This window comes from Hyla sarda, chromosome 12, assembly GCF_029499605.1.
Source record: "Hyla sarda isolate aHylSar1 chromosome 12, aHylSar1.hap1, whole genome shotgun sequence".
Lineage (NCBI taxonomy): Eukaryota > Metazoa > Chordata > Amphibia > Anura > Hylidae > Hyla > Hyla sarda.
In genome coordinates this window covers 6,155,865-6,178,744 of record NC_079200.1, presented here as the reverse complement: position 1 = coordinate 6,178,744, position 22,880 = coordinate 6,155,865, and the positions used below count along the sequence as shown (strand labels likewise).

At 46.8% G+C, this 22,880-nt stretch overlaps 1 protein-coding gene across 2 annotated transcripts in view; it reads right to left on the bottom strand.

Annotated features, from left to right (window-relative positions):
- Positions 1-22,170: 22,170 nt before the first annotated feature.
- The window catches only part of EIF2S2 (eukaryotic translation initiation factor 2 subunit beta), a 27,189-nt gene continuing 26,479 nt past the window's right edge, over positions 22,171-22,880 (bottom strand). For both annotated transcript variants that reach the window (XM_056549236.1, XM_056549237.1), the window contains exon 9: positions 22,171-22,693. In XM_056549236.1, coding sequence (XP_056405211.1) covers positions 22,518-22,693 — 176 coding nt within the window. In that variant the 3' untranslated portion in view covers positions 22,171-22,517. The remainder of the gene's footprint in view (positions 22,694-22,880) is intronic.

Below are 22,880 nucleotides of genomic sequence, written 5' to 3'. Positions count from 1 at the left end.
GTAAATATACATCCTGCGTTATTAAGGGGTTAAATACATTGTGGCGATGGGGCGCTAGAATATCTCTATATCTCTTATAGTATTCGTTTGGAAGGCTATAAGGTCCCGGTGCTTTATGTGCTGGTAGTGTTACTATTGCTGTCAATACTTCCGGTAACGAGAGAGGAGAGTTAAGAGAAAGAAGTGAGGAAGACGGGGAAGATGAAGAGTGCAGAAAGGAGTCAATGGATGCCTGCGTTGGCTGAGGCGTCAGGGGGTCACCACGTAAATTATATAAGCTCCTATATTATATAATAGGTCTGAAATGCATTGGTGGTTTCCCTAGGGGAAAGGACAACAGTTTGGGTAGAAGGGTCTTTCATCGCAGCTATACGACTCTTAGCGAGAGATGGTTTAGTCGTTTTGTCAGTAAGGAAAGTGGTTTATTGACTTGAGTGTAAAAACGGAATCTAGATTTCTTTAGGTCTTTCTCGTACTGGTATAGGAAGAGTGGCCTGAAATGTGTGGGAGCCGGTAGTAACAGAGGCAAGATCATCAGTAGGTGCGGATTTATGCAAAGCCTCCAGCGCAGCGACTCAATGGCCTCCTTCAACTCCATCGTTCATTTTTTCTTAAGGGTAGAGCCCATACGTATAAAGGCGCCTCGGACAACTGTCTTATGGGCCAACCATAATGTCGTTGACGCTATGTCAGGAGTATTATTCAATTGGTAGTACTCTGTAAGGGAGCTCTCAATAGATCTGCTATGGTCCGAGGGAGCAATGATCTGTGAATTGACTCTCCAGACAAAGTCTCTGCGCTTAGATACATTTTCAGGAATTGACAAGATGTTGGGTGCACGGTCTGTCCACGTCAGTTCACCGATCCCTGTATTCTCAACTCTCTCCAATGGGCCCCTTGATATGAGCGTAAGGTCTATTCTGGAATATGTGTGGAATCTGGGCAAAAAATATGTAAAGTCGCGTTCTGAAGCATGGTAAATACGCCAAGCGTCAAAAAGGTCATAAGAATTAATCAACTCTTTTAGATTAAAGGAGCGACGTCTAGCGGCTCCAGAGGGTTCCGGAGAGGGGTCGGGGACTGAATTGAAGTCTCCACAAATGATAGATTCCCCCTGTTGTACTTTTGCTACTAATTTGAACAATTTGTTCAGAAAGCGACTTTGCCGACTGTTTGGTTCATACAGGTTAACAATGGAGAATAAGACATTATAAATAGTACAGACCGGTACAATGAGGCGACTGTGGGGGTCTACAATTGGGAGAGAGATCGATACCGCTAAGTCCTCCATAAAAGCTATTAAGTCACCTCTTTTCTTATTTTCAAAGATGGAGGACACAATTGTGGGGAATCTGCTGCGGCGGATGACAGATGGATTAGTGATTCTTGTAGGGACAATAGAGACACATCGCGCCTCTCTACTTCACGCCGCAGGAAGTGTCTTTTTTGAGGATTATTAAGGCCGTTAACATTTAGTGAAAGGATATTAAAACCCCTGTTAGATACAATGAGGTACTAAATAATGATAGGGTCTAAGAAGGGGGTCGAAAACTCAACTGGACACCCAATGACTCAGAAGATGTCACAATAGGAACGTAAGAGGTCAACCCTCTAGCAGGTAAATTAAAGTGGCATATAGAATTAAAGGGGTACTCCGGCCCTAAGACATCTTATCCCCTATCGATAAGATGTCTGCCCGCGGGGGTCGAGCCGCTGGGGACCCCCACAATCTTACATTCGGCACCCACTTCTTTGAGCTGCACGCCGCGCTGCCAGCTCACAAACTGCTGGGTGCCGACCACAGGGCCAGAGTATCGTGACATCACGACTCTTCCCCCGTGTGGCAACATGCCCCGCCCCCGCTATGCAAGTCTATGGGAGGGGGCATGGCGGCCGTCATGCCCCCTCCCATAGACTTGCATAGCAGGGGCGGGGCGTGTTGCCACACAGGGGCGGAGTCGTGACGTCACAATACCCCCGCGGTCACACATCTTATCCCCTAACCTTTGGATAGGGGATAAGATGTCTTAGGGCCGAAGTACCCCTTTAAAAACCTGACTGGATTTTGAAAATCGCAGACGAGGATGTCACACTGGGGGCTCTGTCTCAACATTAGCAGAAGTAGTAAACTGGGCTGGCACTGCAGGAGTTAAAAAACCCGACTTGGCTCTAAGAACCACAGACGGGGATATCACATATAAGTAATGACACAGATAATAGTATATACAGTATATTCTCAGGGCTGGAGGTAGAAATAACGGCTGTGACTAAAGATGCCCACAAAAATACGAGAAGAACAATATAAGGAAATAGTAAATCAAAAAGATGTCAGTGCACAAACAACTAGCGATGTGAAGATCGAGTTGTCAGCGGGTGTGGGTGAGTATAGTCTTGGGGTGGTCAAGGTTTCGGTGAAAGCCTCTACACCGGGAAAAAAAACTATGCAGGACAGTGACGTTACTCCAGGTCTCTTCTGAGTGGCGAACCGGAACGTGAAGCGGATCCGTCTCCTTCAGGGTTCATGCCCCATTCTCGTAGCACGGACAGACCCTCCTCTGCTGTAAGTAGTGCGTGAATTCTGCCTAGTTGGTTCATCAGAATCTTGGAAGGAAAGCCCCAACGATAGGGGACCCCCAGGTTACGGAGAGCTTCTGTCAGTGGGCATAAGCTGCGTCTCACCTGTAGCGTAGCCGCCGAAACATCTGCATACGGGGGCATGGCCTAACTATAGAGGAGTGAGGGCGCACGCTGCTTGAACTCCAGAGCGGCAAGTGATACCAACTAGCACTCACGGTGGTGACTTTGGGGGAAGACATGGCGGAGATGGGGGAACATGGCAGACCGTGCACCACCCAGAACAAGAGCAGTGGCATCAGCGGGAGCTCCCAGGATACGCCGCTTCCTTAGCGGGCCACGTGCATCGAAGACGCCGGAAGGCAGTAGAATGGCGTCCGGAGTGAGCGAAGGCGGCTGGGAACGTAGATGAGAAGGTTGGCGGGGAGGAGAGGCAAGAGGAAGGTGCAGGAGTATGGAGAGCCCGGAGTCTGAGCAGGCGGGCTATGGAGGAAATGGTCTGACAGGAGCTCGAGTAAAGGTGGGGGAGAACCTGAGGGGAGGAAGAACTCCTAGGGGGCCTAAGATGGTGGATGAGAGGGAGCGGAGCCTTCAGCAGAAAATGCGAAAGGACCTACAATAACTGGAGAGAGGGATCCATGTGCCGGAGATACCCGACTCCGGGTGCTTTATGTTTTAGTGCCCAGGAATCCCAGACCTATAGATGGAGGCAGATGTCATCTCCTTGGCCCCAGGAGACCCTCAAAGCCCCTCAGGTTCCCCCACAGGTGGGCTCTCAAAGAGACAGTCCCAGGGCCGTATCTCAGGGCAACCAGGAGTATGAAATGTAATCGGGCCGTATCCTGAGAGAGGTTCAAGTTAGAACCCCAATGGAACCTCCTAGACAACCCAGAGATCAGACCTCATAGAAGCTCTTCCCACCAAGCAGGGACTGTAAACGTATTGAGATGGCCCATCAGCCATCTATCTCTGAGGTTCCAACAGAGATAGACACTTTGGAAGTTATAGTTAACCCTTTAAGGACCCAGCCATTTCTCACTGTAGGACCCGGCCATTTTTTGAACATCTGACCACTGTCACTTTAAACATTAATAACTCTGATGCTTTTACTTATCATTCTGATTCCGAGATTGTTTTTTCGTGACATATTCTACTTTAACGTAGTGGTAAAATTTTATGGTAACTTGCATCCTTTCTTGGTGAAAAAACCCAAAATTTGATGAAAAATTTGAAAATTTTCCATTTTTCTAACTTTGAAGCTCTCTGCTTGTAAGGAAAATGGATATTCCAAATAAAAAAAATTTTGATTCACATATACAATATGTCTACTTTATGTTTGCATCATAAAAGTGACGAGTTTTTACTTTTGGAAGACACCAGAGGCTTCAAAGTTCAGCAGCAATTTTCCAATTTTTCACAAAATTTTCAAACTCACAATTTTTCAGGGACCAGTTCAGGTTTGAAGTGGATTTGAAGGGTCTTCATATTAGAAATACCCCACAAATGACCCCATTATAAAAACTGCACCCCCCAAAGTATTCAAAATGACATTCAGTAAGTGTTTTAACCCTTTAGGTATTTCACAGGAATAGCAGCAAAGTGAAGGAGAAAATTCACAATCTTCATTTTTTACACTCGCATGTTCTTGTAGACCCAATTTAGAATTTTTACAAGGGGTAAAAGGAGCAAATTTATACTTATGATTGTAGCCCATACCTCATATGTCTATGTAAAGTGTTCGGTGGGCGCAGTAGAGGGCTCAGAAGCGAAGGAGCGACAAGGGGATTTTGGAGAGTACGTTTTTCTGAAATAGTTTTTGGGGGGCATGTTGCCTTTAGGAAGCCCCTATGGTGCCAGAACAGCAAAAAAAAAACACATGCCATGCCATTTTGGAAACTAGACCCCTTGAGGAACGTAACAAGGAATTAAGTGAGCCTTAATACCCCACAGGTGTTTCACGACTTTTGCATATGTAAAAAAATTTTTTATTTTTTTCACTAAAATGTGTGTTTCCCCCCAAATTTCACTTTTTTGCAAGGGTTAATAGCAGAAAAGACCTCCCAAAATTTTTAACCCCATCTCTTCTGAGTATGGAGGTACCCCATAAGTATACCTAAAGTGCACTACGGGTGAACTACAATGCTCAGAAGAGAAGGAGTCATATTTGGCTTTTTGAGAGCAAATTTTGCTCGGGGGGCAAGTCGCATTTAGGAAGCCCCTATGGTGCCAGAACAGCAATAAAACCCCACATGGCATACCATTTTGGAAACTAGACCCCTTGAGGAACGTAACAAGGAATAAAGTGAGCCTTAATACCCCACAGGGGTTTCACGACTTTTGCATATGTAAAAAAAAAAAAAAAATTTCACTAAAATGTGCGCTTCCCCCCAAATTTCAAATTTTTGCAAGGGTTAATAGCAGAAAAGACCCCCCAAAATTTGTAACCCCATCTCTTCTGAGTATGGAAATACCCCATGTGTGGACGTCAAGTGCTCTGCTGGCGAACTACAATGCTCAGAAGAGGAGGAGCGCCATTGAGCTTTTGGGAAAAAAATTGTTTGGAATGGAAGTCAGGGGCCATGTGCGTTTACAAAGCCCCCCGTGGTGCCAGAACAGTGGACCCCCCCACATGTGACCCTATTTTGGAAACTACACCCCTCACAGAATTTAATAAGGGGTGCAGTGAGTATTTACACCCCACTGGCATTTGACAGATCTTTGGAACAGTGGGCTGTGCAAATGAAAAATTAAATTTTTCATTTTCACGGACCACTTTTCCAAAAATCTGTCAGACACCTGTGGGGCGTAAATGCTTACTGTACCCCTTATTACATTACCTGAGGGGTGTAGTTTCCAAAATGGGGTCACATGTGGGTATTTATATTTTTGCGTTTATGTCAGAACCGCTGTAAAATCATCCACCCCTGTGCAAATCACCAATTTAGGCCTCAAATGTACATAGTGCACTCTCACTCCTGAGCCTTGTTGTCCGCCCGCAGAGTATTTTATGCCCACATATGGGGTATTTCCGTACTCAGGAGAAATTGTGTTACAAATTTTGGGGGTCTTTTTTTCCTTTTAACGCTTGTGAAAATAAAAAGTATAGTGCAACACCAGCATGTTAGTGTAAAAAAAAAAAAAATTATACTAACAAGCTGGTGTAGCCCCAACTTTTCATTTTCATAAGGGATAAAAGGAGAAAAAGCCCCCCAAATTTGTAGTGCAATTTCTCCCGAGTACGGAAATACCCCATATGTGGCCCTAAACTGTTTCCTTGAAATACGACAGGGCTCCGAAGTGAGAGCGCCATGCGCATTTGAGGACTAAATTAGGGATTGCATAGGGGTGGACATAGGGGTATTCTACGCCAGTGATTCCCAAACAGGGTGCCTCCAGCTGTTGCTAAACTCCCAGCATGCCTGGACAGTCAGTGGCTGTCCGGAAATGCTGGGAGTTGTTGTTTTGCAACAGCTGGAGGCTCCGTTTTGGAAACACTGCCATACAATACAGTTTTCATTTTTATTGGGGGGGACAGTGTAAGGGGGTGTATATGTTGTGTTTTACCCTTTATTATGTGTAGTGTAGTGTTTTTAGGGTACAGTCACACTGACATGTTACGGTGAGTTTCACGCTAGGAGTTTGAGCTGCGGCGAAAAATTTGCCGCTGCCCAAACTTGAAGCAGGAAACTTACTGTAAGCCTGCCTGGTTGAATGTACCCTGTACGTTCACATGGGGGGGGGGGGGGGGGGAAACCTCCAGCTGTTTCAAAACTACAACTCCCAGCATGTACTGACAGACCGTGCATGCTGGGAGTTGTACCTTTGCAACAGCTGGAGGCACACTGGTTGGAAAACCTTCAGTTAGGTTCTGTTACCTAACTCAGCATTTTCTAACCAGTGTGCCTCCAGCTGTTGCAAAACTACAACTCCCAGCATGTACTGATCGCCGACGGGCATCCTGGGAGATGTAGTTATGCAATAGCTGGAGGTACGCAACTACAACTCCCAGCATGCCGAGACAGCTGATTGCTGTTAGGACATGCTGGGATTTGCAGTTTTGCAACATCTGGAGGGCTACAGTCTTAGAGAACACTGCAAAGTGATCTCCAAACTGTGGTCCTCCAGCTGTTGCAAAACTACAATTCCCAGCATGCCCAGACAGCAAACAGTTGTTTGGGAATGCTAGGAGTTGTAGTTTTGCAAGATCTGGAGGGCTACAGCTTAGGGACCACTATATAGTGGTCTCAAACTGTAGCCCTCCAGCTGTTGCAAAACTACATATTCCAGCATGCCCAAACAGCTGTCTGGGCATGCTGGGAGTTGTAGTTTTGCAACATCTGGAGGGCTACAGTTAGAGACCACTGTATAATGGTCTCAAACTGTACCCTCCAGATGTTGCTAGGCAACTCACCGGCTTCGGTCGGATCCAGCCGCACGTCATCGCCGCCCGCCGATCTCCGTCGCCCGCAGCCTCCGTCGCCCGCCCGGATGGGTAAGTGGATCTTCGGCGCCGGTCCCCGTCGTTTCCCCATCCTGCCCCGCCTATTGTGGGAGGGCAGGACGGGTAAAACGAAAGTAAACCCCCCCGCCCCCGATCTGCTATTGGTGGTCGCGTCTAGACCACCAATAGCAGGGATAGGAGGGGTGGCACCCGTGCCACCTCACTCCTATCGCTACAGGGGGATCGTGGGTGTCTTAGACACCCGCGATCCCCCTTACATTCCGGGTCACTATAGACCCGGAATGACCCGGAATCGCAAGTGTGAATTCACTTGCGATTTGTCGCGATCGCCGACATGGGGGGGTCTGATGACCCCCCTGAGCATTTGCACGGGATGCCTGCTGAATGATTTCAGCAGCCATCCCGCTCCGATCCCCGCCCGGCGGGGACCGGAACTGCCCATGACGTAACTGTACGTCATGGGTCCTTAAGACCCAGGGTGTCGGGACGTACCATTACGTCATGGGTCCTGAACGGGTTAATGGAAATGATACGGAGTCTCCGCTAGAATGGAAGCCCTGGAGGAGGTAGTTACTAATACTAGGAGCCAACAACCACAGGCGACGCTTTTATTAGATGACCAAGAGAACCGGGGGCACCAAAGTAACGTACGGCCTAAAGGTCTCCCTGAGCATCAGCCTAACGAGGATGGGATCCGGCGGGTTACAGAGGTATTTGATCTGGTCACAAAGCGACCTCTGGAAGCCTCCTATGTTATTGACAGGATACACGGAATATCCAGAAACAAGAGAGCAGACGGGTCTCGGGATCTACTGTGCCGGCTGCATTATTACACGGATAGAGAAACGATTTAGCAAAAGGCACGGAATTTTGGGGTGATCAATTTTGAAGGAGCACAGATCCGTTTATTTCCAGATGTCTCTGTCCGTACCCTGGTAATGAGGAGACGCTTGCAACCATAATTGATTCCCATACGGGATGCGGGGGCCACATACCGGTCACCCTTTCCACTTAATACATAAAGTACTATTTGAGACGGCATAGTGAAATAGTGTCCCTCCCGGACTGGCTCTTAATGGACTATGTAGGTTCTGGGGCCACAGAGCCATAGACGCAGAAGAGGAGCATCTAGAGGGCCAAGGAATGCTAATAGATATTCTCAATCCCCCACGGTTATGGATTTGGTTGTTGCTCTCCCTGAAGAAGCGCGACTATTAGGGAGAAGTCCGTATGGAATGTAACTGAGATAAAGGGGACCAGGGGCCCAGCCCAGTGAGCATATAGAAGGCATTGTTGGGGTGAACATTTCCTGGTTTTGGCCTAATTCTGTGGATTTTATTTTTTTTTTGGCTAGGTGAATAAGTACCCCGTATTTGATGATGTAGGATGAGAGAGGAGGTGAAGGGGATTTGGATTTTGGATATAATTTCCAATGATTATACAATTAAAGGGGTACTCCACTGGCCAGCAACCGGAAGTAAATGTTTCGAATGCTGTTTTCACGCTGGTGAGGTCAGCCTTGCCCCTCATGACATCACGGCCACGCCCCATCAATGCAAGCCTATGGGAGGGGGCGTGACAGCCGTCACGCCCCCTCCCATAGACTTGCATTGAGGGGGCATGGCCGTTATGTCATGAGGGGCAAGGCCGACTCTGGCAGCGTGAAAACAGCATTCGACTTGACTCGATAAAGAGAGCTGCGCTCTCGAAAAGCGTCGTCTATATGTCTTTAAAGCCGTTTTATTATTTTACTATTGATGTCCGTGGTTTTAACCTACGGTAGCGTTGTGCGCCCTTAGGGAAACCAGTTTTTACCTTTCGTTCGAGCCTTTCAACGGAACCAAGTCTTCTCGACATCTTCAGGTGGCGTTCCTCCAAGACACACATTAAACGGTAACACATCTAATGCTTGGTTACCTTTTGGACACCACAGCTTTACCTCAGACTCAAAATCCAGAGGTACAAGCATATTGATATCTCGTTCGTTACCATGGGAACACATGGAGACTTGCAGTGATGGAGAGGGGCTAATGGTATTGGGAGAATGGGTCCGAATATTGGGAGGAGATTTTAACCTTCGATTGACACATTGCGGGGGACATCTCATGTCGGATCAGGTGCCCTCAAGCGCCCATAATTTTCAATTAGTAAATACCTGCCGTATCCGCCATCCTATAGATCGTGACTACTCATATTACTCATCTACTCATGGTGCATACTCCCGATTGGACTGTTTTTTAAACATAGGGATCTACACCTCTTGTATCGCTTGGAGATTGATATGATTATGTTTTCGGATCATGCGCTGGTGACACTCGCTATCGCAATACCCACAGCGTATCCAGTACAGTGGCAGTGGAAATTCCTCCCTCCTGTGCGATTCAGAGGTGGTGAGAGACCTTAAAGGGGTACCCTGCTGCTCAGCATTTGGACAAACTGTTCCGAACACTGGAGCTGGCAGCTCCAGGCATCATAGCCCCGTCCCCTCAATGCAAGTCTATAGGTGGGGGTGTGACATCATGATGGGGCGGGGCTACGACGTCATGAGCTCCCGTCACGCCCCATCACATAGACTTGCATTGAGGGGGCAGGGCTATGATGTAATGAGCTCCCGTCACGCCCTCTGCCATAGACTCGCATTGAGGGGGTGGGGTGTGATGTTATGAGGGGGCGTGGCTATGACATCACGGGCTCCCGGCGCCGACTCCACCGTTTGGAATAGTTTGTCCCAAACGCTGAGCAGTGGAGTACCCCTTTAAAGGGATATTGATGGATTTCTTTCGGGAGAATGCATCACATGGGGGGCCCATACATGTGCAATTCAAGGTGCTTTCATAAAACACGGGGCACGGATTAAAAGACCAAAAGCATCAAAACTTGTTACTCTGTTACGGGAGTTGAGGGAACTGGAGATACAACACAAGTCCCATTCATTGGTGGAGCAGAAGGTAAGTAGTCCTGCCGAAAAAGGAAGAAATCCTATCCCTTCTATTAGATAAAGCAAAACAACATTATTCAAGGTGAAACTGCATTTTTACGAATTTGGGAATAAATTTGGGAGGACATTAGCCCCGGCTAGACCATTTATCCCCTCGATTCGCCCTCGATCCCACACATTAGTACATCTTCCATCACAAATAGCCGAAGCATTCCGGGATTTTGTGTAGTTACTGACACTTCTCATCCGGATACCCCTAGTTTACATTTTCGAGATTAAATACAGGAGTATATTAGGGATTCGGGTATGCTTGTTCTCCTATTGGAGGACCCAATCTCTGAGGAAGAACTATTCTGAAATTAAAGGGGTACTCCGGGGCTTAGGATAGGGGATAAGATGCCTGATTGTGGGGGTCCCACCGCTGGGGACCCCCGTGATCTTGCATGCAGCACCCCAGTTAAAATCAGTCCCCGGAGCACGTTCGCTCCGGGTCTGATTACAGCTATCACGCCCCCTCCCGTAGACTTGCATTGAGGGGCGGAGCGTGACGTCACACACCGCCGGCCCCGTGGTCACCGGTAATCAGACCCGGAGCGAACACGCTCCGGGGACTGATTACAAACGGGGTGCCGCGTGTAAGATCACGGGGGTCCCCAGCAGCGGGACCCCCACAATCAGGCAACTTATCCCCTATCCTTTGGATAGGGGATAAGATTTCTAAGAGCCGAAGTACCCCTTTAAAAGAACTCAAAAGGGAAGGCCCCCGGGCCTGATGGCTTTACTTTGGATTATTATAAATTTTTGGGGGATTTACCGGTACTTTCCCCGCATTTTTGGGGGGCATTTAATGCAGTGGCACAAGAAACTACACTCCCGGGGGGTCCGATCGAGCCCTGATAACAGTAATACCAAAAGAGGGGAAAGATGCTTCTAAGTGTTCTAATTATCACCCAATTTCTCTCCTAAATGTGGAAACTTTTCACTAAAGTCTTGGCATCTAGATTAGCGAGTCAGGCAGGTTTTATGTAGGGAAGAGAAGCCTGAGACAATTCCACTAAAGGGGTACTCTGGTGAAAAACTTTTTTTTTTAATCAACTGGTGCCAGAAAGTTAAAGAGATTTGTAAATTACTTCTATTAAAAAATCTTAATCCTTCCAGTAGTTATTAGCTGCTGAATACTACAGAGGAAATTATTTTCTTTTTAGAACACAGAGCTCTCTGCTGATATCATGACCACAGTGCTCTCTGCGGACACCTCTGTCCATTTTAGGAACTGTCCAGAGTAGGAGAAAATCCCCATAGAAAACATATGCTGCTCTGGACAGTTCCTAAAATGGACAGAGATGTCAGCAGAGAGCACTGTGCTCGTGATGTCAGCAGAGAGCTCTGTGTTCCAAAAAGAAAAGAATTTCCTCTGTAGTATTCAGCAGCTAATAAGTACTGGAAGGATTAAGATTTTTTTTTTTTAAATAGAAATAATTTACAAATCTGTTTAACTTTCTGGCACCAGTTGATTAAAAAAAAACAAAAGTTTTTTCACCGGAGTACCCCTTTAAGGCAATTAACCTGATCCACAAAGCTAAAAGTCTGGGAACCCCAGCAATGTTATTGCCAACTGATGCCGAAAAGGCATTCGATCGGGTTAATTGGACCTTTATGGTAGAGACACTGAAATTTTTGGGGCTACGTGACAGTTTTCTAAATTGGGTAATGGCTTTATATGCTTCACCTTCGGCCTGTGTCCGGGTGAACGGCGTCCTCTCTGAAGACTTTCCCGTATAGAACGGGACGAGGCAGAGGTGCCCACTTTCTCCATTGATTTTTATTTTGACGATGGAGCCGCTTCTCTGCCGAATCAGGGCGAATGTGGACATAGGGGGAATTACAGTGTCGGGGACCAGATACAAGGTGGCAGCAGATGAGGATGATCTTTTGTTTTTCTTACGAGGCCACAGATATCCCTTCTGGTCCTCATGAAAGAACTGGAACGGTTTTCAAATTTTAAGATTCCTTTTTCAAAATCAGAGGCTTTGAATCTATCTTTAGGGCCCAACGTTGTTACGGCATTACAAGGCTCCTTTTCTTTCCGTTGGGCTAGGGAAGCCTTAAAGAGTAGCTATCACTAAACTAAATTTCCCCATTTCCCCCTCCCCATCTGTCCCTGACACTAACTACGTCTTTCCCTGTCTGTATTTCTGCCCAAATCCCCATAAAAATACCTTCTGTAGAACGGCTGCAGGAGCTCAGAGTTGAGCTCTCTGGTGAGGGCAGGAAGTGGGCGGCCCCGGCAGGCACAACGTCATCTGAAGCCTGGCTGGGGCTCGTTTCCGCCCGTCTTCTCTCTCTTTCCTGCAGCTCGTGCTCTGCAATGAATGAGGAGAGGGATATTTAAATTTTGCGCGCCGCGTGCGCACGAACGTTGTACTCTCTCTCTACCTGCATCTCCCTCTCCTCATTTATGTGAACGCACGTTCCGGACCATGCTGAGGCACGCTGCCCAGCCAGTGTTGGTCCGGAAGTGGAGAACGTCGGGGGGGGGGAAGTAATCCTGAGCCATATAGGGTGACACCTAGTGGCCAGGTTTACAAACGTGAAAAAAAACACAGAAAACAAGATTTATTTTTTTTTTATAAAATATATTAGAACATTTTTTTTTTTTTACATAATCTTTTTAATAAAAAAAATATTTTTTTAAAGAGAGTACCCATTTAAAGTATCTGAGAGTGTTTCTTTGAGGGGATCTGAGTAGGCTTTACCAACTGAACGTCCCTCCATTTTTGAATGAAATACGGTCCCGTTGTACATCTTGGTCTAGGGGGAACATTCACCTGGTTCGGCAGATGTGCGGCATTTAAGATGTCGATTTTACCAAAAGTTTTGGATGCATTACAGAGAGTGCCAGTGAAGATTCCCCCTGTTTATTTTAGATCTCTGGTCTCTCTTCAAAACAAATTTATTTGGGGTGGAAAGGCAGTACATCTAAATAAGTCGGTGTTGTGTCGCCCAAGGCCGGCAGGCGGGGTAGGTTTACCAGACCTTCAGAAATACCACCAGACCGCGCTATTAAAAGGGGTACTCTGCTGTCCCAGCGTTCGGAACATTTTGTTACGAACGATTGGAGCAGGCGGCGGGGGTCCTGACGTTATGGCCACTCCCCTCGTGACGTCACACCACGCCCCCTCAATGCAAGTCTATGGGAGGGGGCATGGCGCCTGCCACGCCCCCTCCCATAGACTTGCATTGAGGGGGCGTGGTGTGACTTCATGAGGGGGGCCTGGCCGGGACAGAATGCCGGGTGCTGCGCAGAGATTGAGGGGGTCCCAGTAGCTGGACCCACGCGATCAGATATCTTATCCCCTATCCTTTGGAAAGCACCCCTTTAACAGGAGTAGTGGATTGGTGTTGTCATGCCCAGTCGAAGCAATCTGTGGCAATAGAACAATCTTTTACACAGACCCCTCTTAATTGCAAACCTTGGTGCCAACCTATGGAGGTTTCACAGCTATGTAGACATCTGACCATGGGCCTTACACTATCGTTATGTAGAGACAAAAAAGTGGTACTTATCTACTTCAAAAGGGGTCCCTATTAATACCCGTGTTGGGCAATCTGACATTCTCGCCTGGGTTGGATGATCCAGTGTTTCGGGCATGGGCTACAACAGGGAAGTTTAGGGTCTGCCACTTTTTGGGAGACCAATCATGCCTGTCAAGTGATGCTTAGTGGATCCATGCTCATTGGGGGCAAGGCGGATTGCCCAGCTGCACCACTATCTGGCTACTTTACCTTCTCCATCAACATTTGTGAATCAACCGACTGCGTTTGAGGACACCTGTATAGCAGAGCGCCCCTTGAGGCATGGGTTATCGAGCATGTATGCATTGTTGATTTCTCCTCCTGACAAGGTACCCCCAAATTTTTTTTTTTTTTACTAAATGGGAAATTAGACTTACAAGTGGTGTTTATACCAGAGCAAAGAAAAAGGATTTGTATGCCGATGCATCAATCTCTGTTTAGTTCTCGATTTCAAGAGGCGGCTATAAGATCTTGTCCAGGTGGTAGAGAGTGCACACTAGGCTACATTCAATTTTAGACCCGAATTGTTGAAGACGTGGGCGAACAGAGGGCTCGTTTATGCACATATTCTGGTCATGTCCTTCATACTCATACAGTTTTGGAAAGGAGTCTCGCAGACCATAAAAAACATTACCGGACTGACGATCGATCCCTTGCCTGCGCTTTATCTTCATCACTGTGAGATCCCTGTAAAAACGTATAAAATATCTCTGCTACGATTCATGGTCAAAGAGCACGCAAACCACTTAAATGGGAACAATCAACGCCTCCATCCTTGGCGCTTTGGGTATCCAAGGTGAATGACCTGATACAGATGGAAGATTTGACAGCCGTCATTCACGGGACATCAGAGAGGTTTTTTCAGACGGTGTATCCATGGATAGAATTTAGAGAAAATGAGGAATATATAGATATAGTGGGTCCCATTAATTAGATCTGAGAGGATGGGCCTCGAAGTAAGATAGAGGCGGAGACGGATCGGCTTATTCGGAATAGGGCGATAGAAGTTGTAATAAAGTGAGGAAGGGTGGGAGGGACATAGACATTACTTATGGATTTATTTATTTATTTATTAAAAAAAGGTTTTTATTCTCTTTAGTTTTGTTTGTTTTGTCATGGTTGGGTTTTTTCGTCTTGTTTTGTTTTAGGATTGCTGTTGTGTTATATATCTGTAAGAAATTTAAAGGAGTACTCCGGCGCACACTTTTCTCATGTTATCCCGTCCGGGCTGCAAAATAAAATAAAACGCACTTTATCTTACCTGCCAACGAGCCCCCGGAGCTCCGGTACAGGTGTTCGGTCCCCGGGCTGTATTCTTCTTACTTCCTGTTAGTCCGGCACGTCACACGGAGCTTCAGCCCATCACCTGCCGAGGCGGGACATCACTGTGGCCGGTGATAGGCTGAAGCTCCGTGTGACGTGCCGGGCTAACAGGAAGTAAGAAGAATACAGCCCGGGGACCCAACACCTGTACCGGAGCTCCGGGGGCTCGTTGGCAGGTAAGAGAAAGTTTGTTTTCTTTTACTTCGCAGCCCGGACGGGATAAAATGAGAAAAGTGCGCGTCGGACTACTCCTTTAAGCATGGCGTCAGACACTTATCAGTAGTCTGATATGCAGTAAATAGATCAGTCTCAGAGTCAGCAGGGTCCTCAGCCTCATCATCAGGAGCACCCATACGGGGCTTCTGTTTAAAGGGAAACTCCGCTGCTCAGCGTTTGGAACCAACTGTTCCGAACGCTCGAGCCGGGAGCTCATGATGTCATAGCCCCGCCCCCACAATGCAAGTCTATGGGAGGGGGCGGGACAGCAGTCACGCCCCCTCCCATAGACTTGCATTGAGGGAACGGGGCTATGATATCACGAGCTCCCAGTGCCGGCTCCAGCATTCAGAACAGTTTGTTCCAAACGCTGGGCAGCGGAGTACCCCTTTAAGGGGACTGACCTGAGGGGAGTCTTGCTTCATGCCAGCTTTCTCACTCCTCGCGCTACTGTACTCCGGGACCCTCTCTGTCTCTCCTCCATCTCCCTCCACCATGACAGGACTGGGTGCTCTGGTTTGCACTGGCGACACGGGTCCAGTGAGGCGGCACATCAAAGGAGAGAGGCTGGTGCACACGGGTGGAAGGCAGATTCTGGTAAGGGCTCACCCTGTTGTCAGTGCGGTTCTCGTCCCGAGACTGTTAATTCTTATTACGGTCTGTAGAAGTCTGGTGCGCGTGCGCTGTGGCGCCATCTTGAAAGGACTTGCAGGTCCCAGAGCAAAAAAAAAAGTATGTTAGCTGCCGAGAACCACCGTTTTTAAAGTTTCTCTTTCTGCCGGTAGTCGCCATGAGGGTAGATATAGCTCTGGGTCGAGTGAGGAGTAGCTGGCAGATATCTAGACACTCTTTTCCCGGCTTTAAAGCAGGAGCTCTTCTTCTATGCGGCCATTCAGCACGGCGACCAAACCACGCACCCCCCCAACATGCGGTTCTGAAGGACGGAGGCTGGGTTTGAAATTAGAAATCTTGGTGGAGGGAGAGAAGAAAATTCTATCCTGTATCCTGATTTTATCAGGTTCAGGATCCAGGCATTTGAAGACATTTTCTTCCATTGGGGAAGAAAAAAAAAAACTATAGTCTCCATCCTACCGGCCTCCCGTCATTGTTTTTTGGGGGGCTTGTTAGGGTAAACAATAAAATATTTTCCTTTACACCCCCCCCCCCCCCCCCTTGGGATAACTCCACCTGCCGGATTTTCCCTTTCTTCTATAATTGGAAAACTTGTTCCCTTGAGGACGAAAAGTTTTGAGGCTTTTTAGGTTTTTCTTCAGGGGAAACTTTTTATCTGCAGTTTTTTCCAATATGTCATCCAGGACCGGACCAAACACCTTTCCTACACAGTAGAATAGAACACAATTTAGATTGGAAGTACAGAGATCCCTCAACTGAACCATCTTTACTTGAATCCATCGTATGTTGAGGGATCCATGCAATAGTAATATAGAAAGTTATACTCCCGTGTCCCCGCCACTCCGGACTGTCACCGCTGCCCTGGATCGTCGCTCTCCATCGGCGTCATCACGGCGCTGCGCACGCCGCTCCTATTGGATGACAGGACGGTGTGCGCGGCGACGTGATGACAAAGGAGAGCGACAGCCATGCAGCGGAGCCTGAAGAGGATGGTCCGGAACGTCGGGGACAGGTTAGTGACACTCACAGGACCACACGGGGCATCTTAAATGGCTATCTGGCAGCAGCTAAAGCAGTCTGCGCTGCAGGATAGCCGTTTATGCGATCGCCCCAACATATAAAAGCATTGTATGTTGAAATTAACCTATGTTGGGGCCATCGTAGATCGGGGGATCACTGTATTATCACCTTTCCCGTTCTTCAGCCATAAAGCTCTTCTTGAGGAATTTGAAAGCCCTGCAGATTTCGCCGCCATCCTGACCGTTTCCACTGAAGCATCGGCAAGAAAACCTGCTGCAAGTTTTAACATGGGAACAGATGACAGAAGATCTTCTCTTGGCGTCTTCTTTTCAATGTGATCCTCTAATTGAGGCCGCCACACATACACGGCTCTGGCCAGACTTGTGGCCGCAATATTAGGATTGAGTATCTATTTTATGATCCATAGGATCTCTTCATCGGGAGGAATCTTCAAACGGAAGAGACCTCTTTTTTACCATTTCCGTAACCTGCGCATCTACTTTTGGAATCTCACTCCAGAGCTCCTCCTCTTTATCACCAAATGGAAAACTATTTTTAAATTCTTTAGGTGTAAATTCTTTTTTCTGGTTGTTTCCGTTCCTCAACAATATTTCTTATATTTTCATGTATATGTAAAACTATTTTCTTCCTGGGTCTCATCCCGAATATTCATAGGATGCTCCTCCTCTTCTGAACCCATAACATCCCTGACTGCTTTTAGGAGAGTTTCGGTATCATCAAATGAGAAAAAATACTTCGTATTATACTTAGTAGAGGGCCCCGGTGAGATTTCGTCTTCCTCAGTGCCCTCTATGTCAGATCTAGATATCAGATCCTCCTCTTCGGAGACAGAATCTACCACCAATTTAGGTTTTTTAGATGGTGGCTGATAATCCCCAGACCTTAGAGAGAACTCCGACCCCCTCTAGGAATACTAGGTGGCGGCACACTGGGGTTAATCAATACTCCTTGATTTAACCAAGGGCGTAAATCCAGAGGCAACTTGGAGTAGTACAAGGTAAGTAACCAGTAGCAACGGAAGTAACACTAGCAGAAGGATCAGAACTAGCAATAGCCCGAAATACATTAAAGAGGTACTCCGCTGCTCAGTGTTTGGAACAAACTGTTCCGAACGCTGGAGTCGGCAGCTTGTGACATCATAGCCCCGCCCCCTCAATGCAAGGCTATGGGAGGGGGCGTCACACTCCCTCCCATAGACTTGCATTGAGGGTGTGGGATGTGACATAATGAGGGGGCGGGGCTATGATGTCACAAGCTATCTGCGCCGGCTCCAGCATTCGGAACAGTTTGTTCCAAAAGCTGAGCAATGGAGCACCCCTAGGGGTGTGGAAATTTTATTTAAAAAAAATTAAATACTTGTCCATGGGACTAAAACGGAGCAAAATCTACTTGTCCCTCATGACAATCCCCTTATGTTTTTTTTTTATGTAATTTTTAGCATTCTCCGAACCAAAAGGTGTGTATATGTATGTATGCGTATATATATGTGTATATATATGTATATATATATAATCTATCGGTGAAGTGAAATTTAAATACCGTAGTAAAAGATAATTTAGCAAATTTGGTGTTTTTTTGTTTTCTACGCCATTTACCTTGTGGTTGAGATAACATGTTATTTTGATACTTTAGGTCATCTGATTACTAGAGATGAGCGAACTTACAGTAAATTCGATTAGTCACGAACTTCTCGGCTCGGCAGTTGATGACTTTTCCTGCATAAATTAGTTCAGCTTTCCGGTGCTCCCGTGGTCTGGAAAAGGTGGATACACTAGGAGACTCTTTCCTAGGACTGTATCAACCTTTTCCAGCCACCGGAGCACCTGAAAGCTGAACTAATTTATGCAGGAAAAGTCATCAACTGCCGAGCCGAGAAGTTCGTGACTAATCGAATTTACTGTAAATTCGCTCATCTCTACTGATTACAGAAATACCAGATTTGTATAGTTTCCGTCATGTTTTACAAATGAAAAAACTGAACTTTCGATTTTTTTTTAATTGCCATTTTTTGACCCCTGTAGCTTTAAAAAAAAAAAAAAAAAAAAAATGTTATGCATACCAGGCTGTATGAGGCTCATTTTTTGTGCCATAATCAGTTTTGTGTATTGGTACCAATATGGTATCGATCGGACTTTTTTTTCTGCGATTATTATAAAAATTGCCATTCTGTAGTTTGCTATTTTTTTTTTTTACATTTACGTCATTTTGCCGTACGGGATACATAATGTTATATTTTAATAGTTCGTACAATTACGCACGAAGCGATACTAAATATGTTTATTATTATTATGTTTACATGTTTTTATATAGGAAAAGGGGGTGATTTGAACTTGGAAGGGGTTAATGTGTGCATTTTAAACTTTTATTTTATTTTTTTATTTACACTTTATTAGACTCTTAGGAGGAATCATTAGATTCCTCATACAGATCAGTTCTATTGAACTCCATTGATCTGTGAGCTCTGTGATCCATTGATAGAGCCTAGTCCAGCCAGGATCTATCACTGACAGAGCCGGGACAGCAGGGAACAGCGGTAAGCCCTCCGGCTACCTCTATAGTGGATATCCACCCCGGGGCACGATCAGGCTGCGGGGGGGCCATTCCCCCCACCAGGGAGCATTCACATGTCCCTTTAGATGCTGCTGTCTAAACGGTGACTGCCGCATGCTGGCTATTAGTGGCGGCCCCCGGCTACTGAGAACAGAGTAGCTGCAGAGTATGGAGCGGGCAGGAGTTGGGAGCTGCTCCATACAGACTGCTGAGCGCCGCCGCACTACAATTCTTCACTACACCGGCCCTGCTTGCCTGAAGCCGGGCTAAGGGCTGAAAAAAATTCACCTGCCCGGCGCCCAGGACTACTTGTCCCGGGCGTCGGGCGATATGAATTCCACATCCCTGACCCAATAAACAGCAGGAGGAACATTCACAGATGACTGACTGCTTGAAGTAGGATTTAAATAAAAGCCAGCGCCAAAGATTCTTGCATTTCTTGACAAATTGATCGCATATCCTCAGAAATACCCGGATTCTCCTCTTGTACCACTTTAGATATACAAAGCTGTTTTTTTTTTCATACACCTCAGGGAATTTAGAGTAACACATCATACATTTTCTAACTTTTTATTTTATAGAAGGTTCCTGATCTCCATAAAGAAACAAAGGAACCAAAATAAGAGGCTAAACAAGAGGAGTAATCCAAAAGAAGAGTGTGAATGTCCGGCACCGCTAGTCTGAGAGGCTGCAATCGGTGGGGCCAATAAGGCAGACAAGAGGTGTACCGATAGCTTTGCCTGCTGTGATTCTCCAAGTGGTGGTGCAGCGATCCAATAAGAAATAGCAGATATATACTGTATGTAGAAGCAGAATGGAAAACGCACTCACCAATATCTTGCTGGGACGAATCAATTCTTTATTGCAGCGTGTTGTTCATAAAATCATCAGGTACAAAAGGTGCACAGGGAGCTGGAGATGGATACAGGCACGGGGCGGCAACTAGTTTCGCGCACGTGGGCGCTTCCTCTGGCTCGCACTGACCAGCTGCAGATGACCCGCATGGAGCCCCGCAACTACAGAGGTACGAGCAGCCGCGAGAGACGGGGCACACAGGCGGTGGGATACAATTAGCATATCAAAAAAATTGTCAAAAAAGGTAAAGGAGAAACAAAGGCCCCACCGTATGGATGTTGAATATGTATAACGGTTAAAAGGTGTATAAATGTAATTCTGCGATAGCGTCATTGTATAGAATGAAAATAAAAACCAATGATGAACAATTAGCGTATCCTAATGTGGGGACATATAGTGCAGTACCCAACACTGCCCGGAGGCGGAAAAACTCAGCTTCTCTGCGACCAGAGGGGTTAAAAAGTGTTAGGGAGCGCAAAGGGGAGCGCAAAGGGGACCGCAACCCACCCCAGGGGAAGAAGTAAAAAAAAAAAAATTCCATTCAGAACAGACACCGGACCTCTGACCTCTGACCTGGACCTAATAGGATCAGGAGAAAAAAGGGGGAGGGGCTTATAACCTCTCTGTTCCTATTAGGTCCAAGAGGACCATCTCTCTGGCGACTGTCATGGTGGATGATGAATAAGGCCATGTTCACACTACGGAATTCTCCCAGAATTCCACGAGCGTAACTCCGCGGTGTGAACTTAACATTAGTGTGAATGGGTCTCCGCGAGACCCGTTCACACTGTGGAATTTCCGCGGCGGACAATTCCCCCGCTGAAATTGTTCTGCGCAAAGAAAGAACATGTTCATTCTCTACGTGGATTCCGCGAGCACTGCATAGCTGTCAGTGGTGATGGCTCAGTGAAACGCGGCCCTAGCGCCGAAGCTCAACCGACGGCGGCCGCCAGGCGGAACCTCCCCTCGCGGAACTCAGCGAGCGGAGATTCCGTAGTGTGAACGGGGCCTTAAGCATCATTCTAATGTTCCCCTATTCGCCTGTGTGATGCCACAAACAGCGATTTAAAAATATTTTAAAAACGCAACTTGCCCCAAAGGTTTAGTCATCGGGGCAAGTGAATGAGGCTACTAGTCACGCTTCTTGTGCCAGTCTGAGGAGGAGGAGTCTACATACTTGGGGTCCACATATTCCCTGAAAGTTAAATCAAGGCTTCCCTTTCATCTCAGCAGTCCCTGGGCACCTAAGAGACCTGTACATTTCTCCTATGATAAATGCTTCACAACAAGAGAGCCTTAAGCTGTTGCAAAACTGCAACTCCCGGCATGCCTGAACAGCAAGAGGCCCGTCTGCCACCTCCATAGGATCCACATATTCCCTGAAAGGTAAATCAAGGCTTTCCTTTCTACTCAGCAGTCCCTGGACATCTAAGAGACCTGTACAATTCTCCTAGGATAAACGTTTTCCAACTAGGGTGCCTCCAACTGTTGCATCACTACAACTCCCTGCATGCCTGAACAGCAAAAGGCCCGTCTGCCACCTCCATAGGATCCACATATTCCCTGAAAAGGTAAATCAAGGCTTCCCTTTCTTAGCAGTCCCTGGACACCTAAGAGACCCGTACAATTCTCCTATGATAAACGTAGTTTTGCCTCCAGCTCTTGCAAAACTGCAACTCCCAGCATGCCCAGACAGCCTTTGGCCTCGGGCATGCTGGGAGTTGTAGTTTTGCAACAGCTGAGACAGACTGGTTAGAAAACACTGGCCTGTGTTCTGTTGCCAGCACAGGAAGTTGGAAGAGAAGTGCTCAGCCACACCACTTCTTTCCAAAGGCCTGTCTGCCTCCTTCAGAGGATCCACACTGTCTCTGAAAGGTAAATCAAGGATTTCCTCTCACCTTAGTTTAGCAGCAGCTGGAGGCACCCTGGTGGGGAAATTCAGCCCTTAGGTGACAAAATAAAATAAAAAAAACATTTGATAACACAAGATAAAATGTGAGTGTTCTGTGAATGTTATAGTAACTTTAATGTACTTTTTTGCATTTTACAGAAGTCTGGTTAAAAATGCACATTCTTCCCCCTTATTCTTCGAGACAGCTGGTAAAACATTTGCCTGCAAGTGACGCCACTCATGTGATCAGCTCCGCTGTCGAATTTTTTTTTTTTTTTAGCAATTCCTCGCTCAAAAACTGAAAAATAATAATAATTTTAAGCCAATATTTTCTTGCTCAGTCTCACATCATTCCTTACAATATAAAGGGTTACCACTCCCTGCTGACTGTCAGGCGGAGCCCCCGGGATCCATAAACAGCAATTTGTAAAAATCCAACCGGGTGGGGGCGGGCTGGCTTAGTTGGCTTTGGCGCGGAGCTGTGCTCTCTTGCCCGTGACGGCCTGGAATCCAGTTTTGATGCTCGCCACAGAACAGCGAGAATGGCAGGTTTCACACTGCAGGAAGTATAACCTGGTGTCCTTCTGCAGGATGGTGTCTGGCGACCGACAGGTGTGACAAGTCACATATTCCTCTGTAAGACAAAATAAAAATGGCGTTATGAAAAGTAATTTTTATTAGGGATCGACCGATATCGATTTTTTAGGGCCGATACCGATAATCTGTCACCTTTCAGGTCGACAGCTTACACCGAAATATCGGTATAAGTTATCGGCTATTTCAACCCCCCCCCCCCCGGCGGGGCAGAAGCTGTTGCAGAT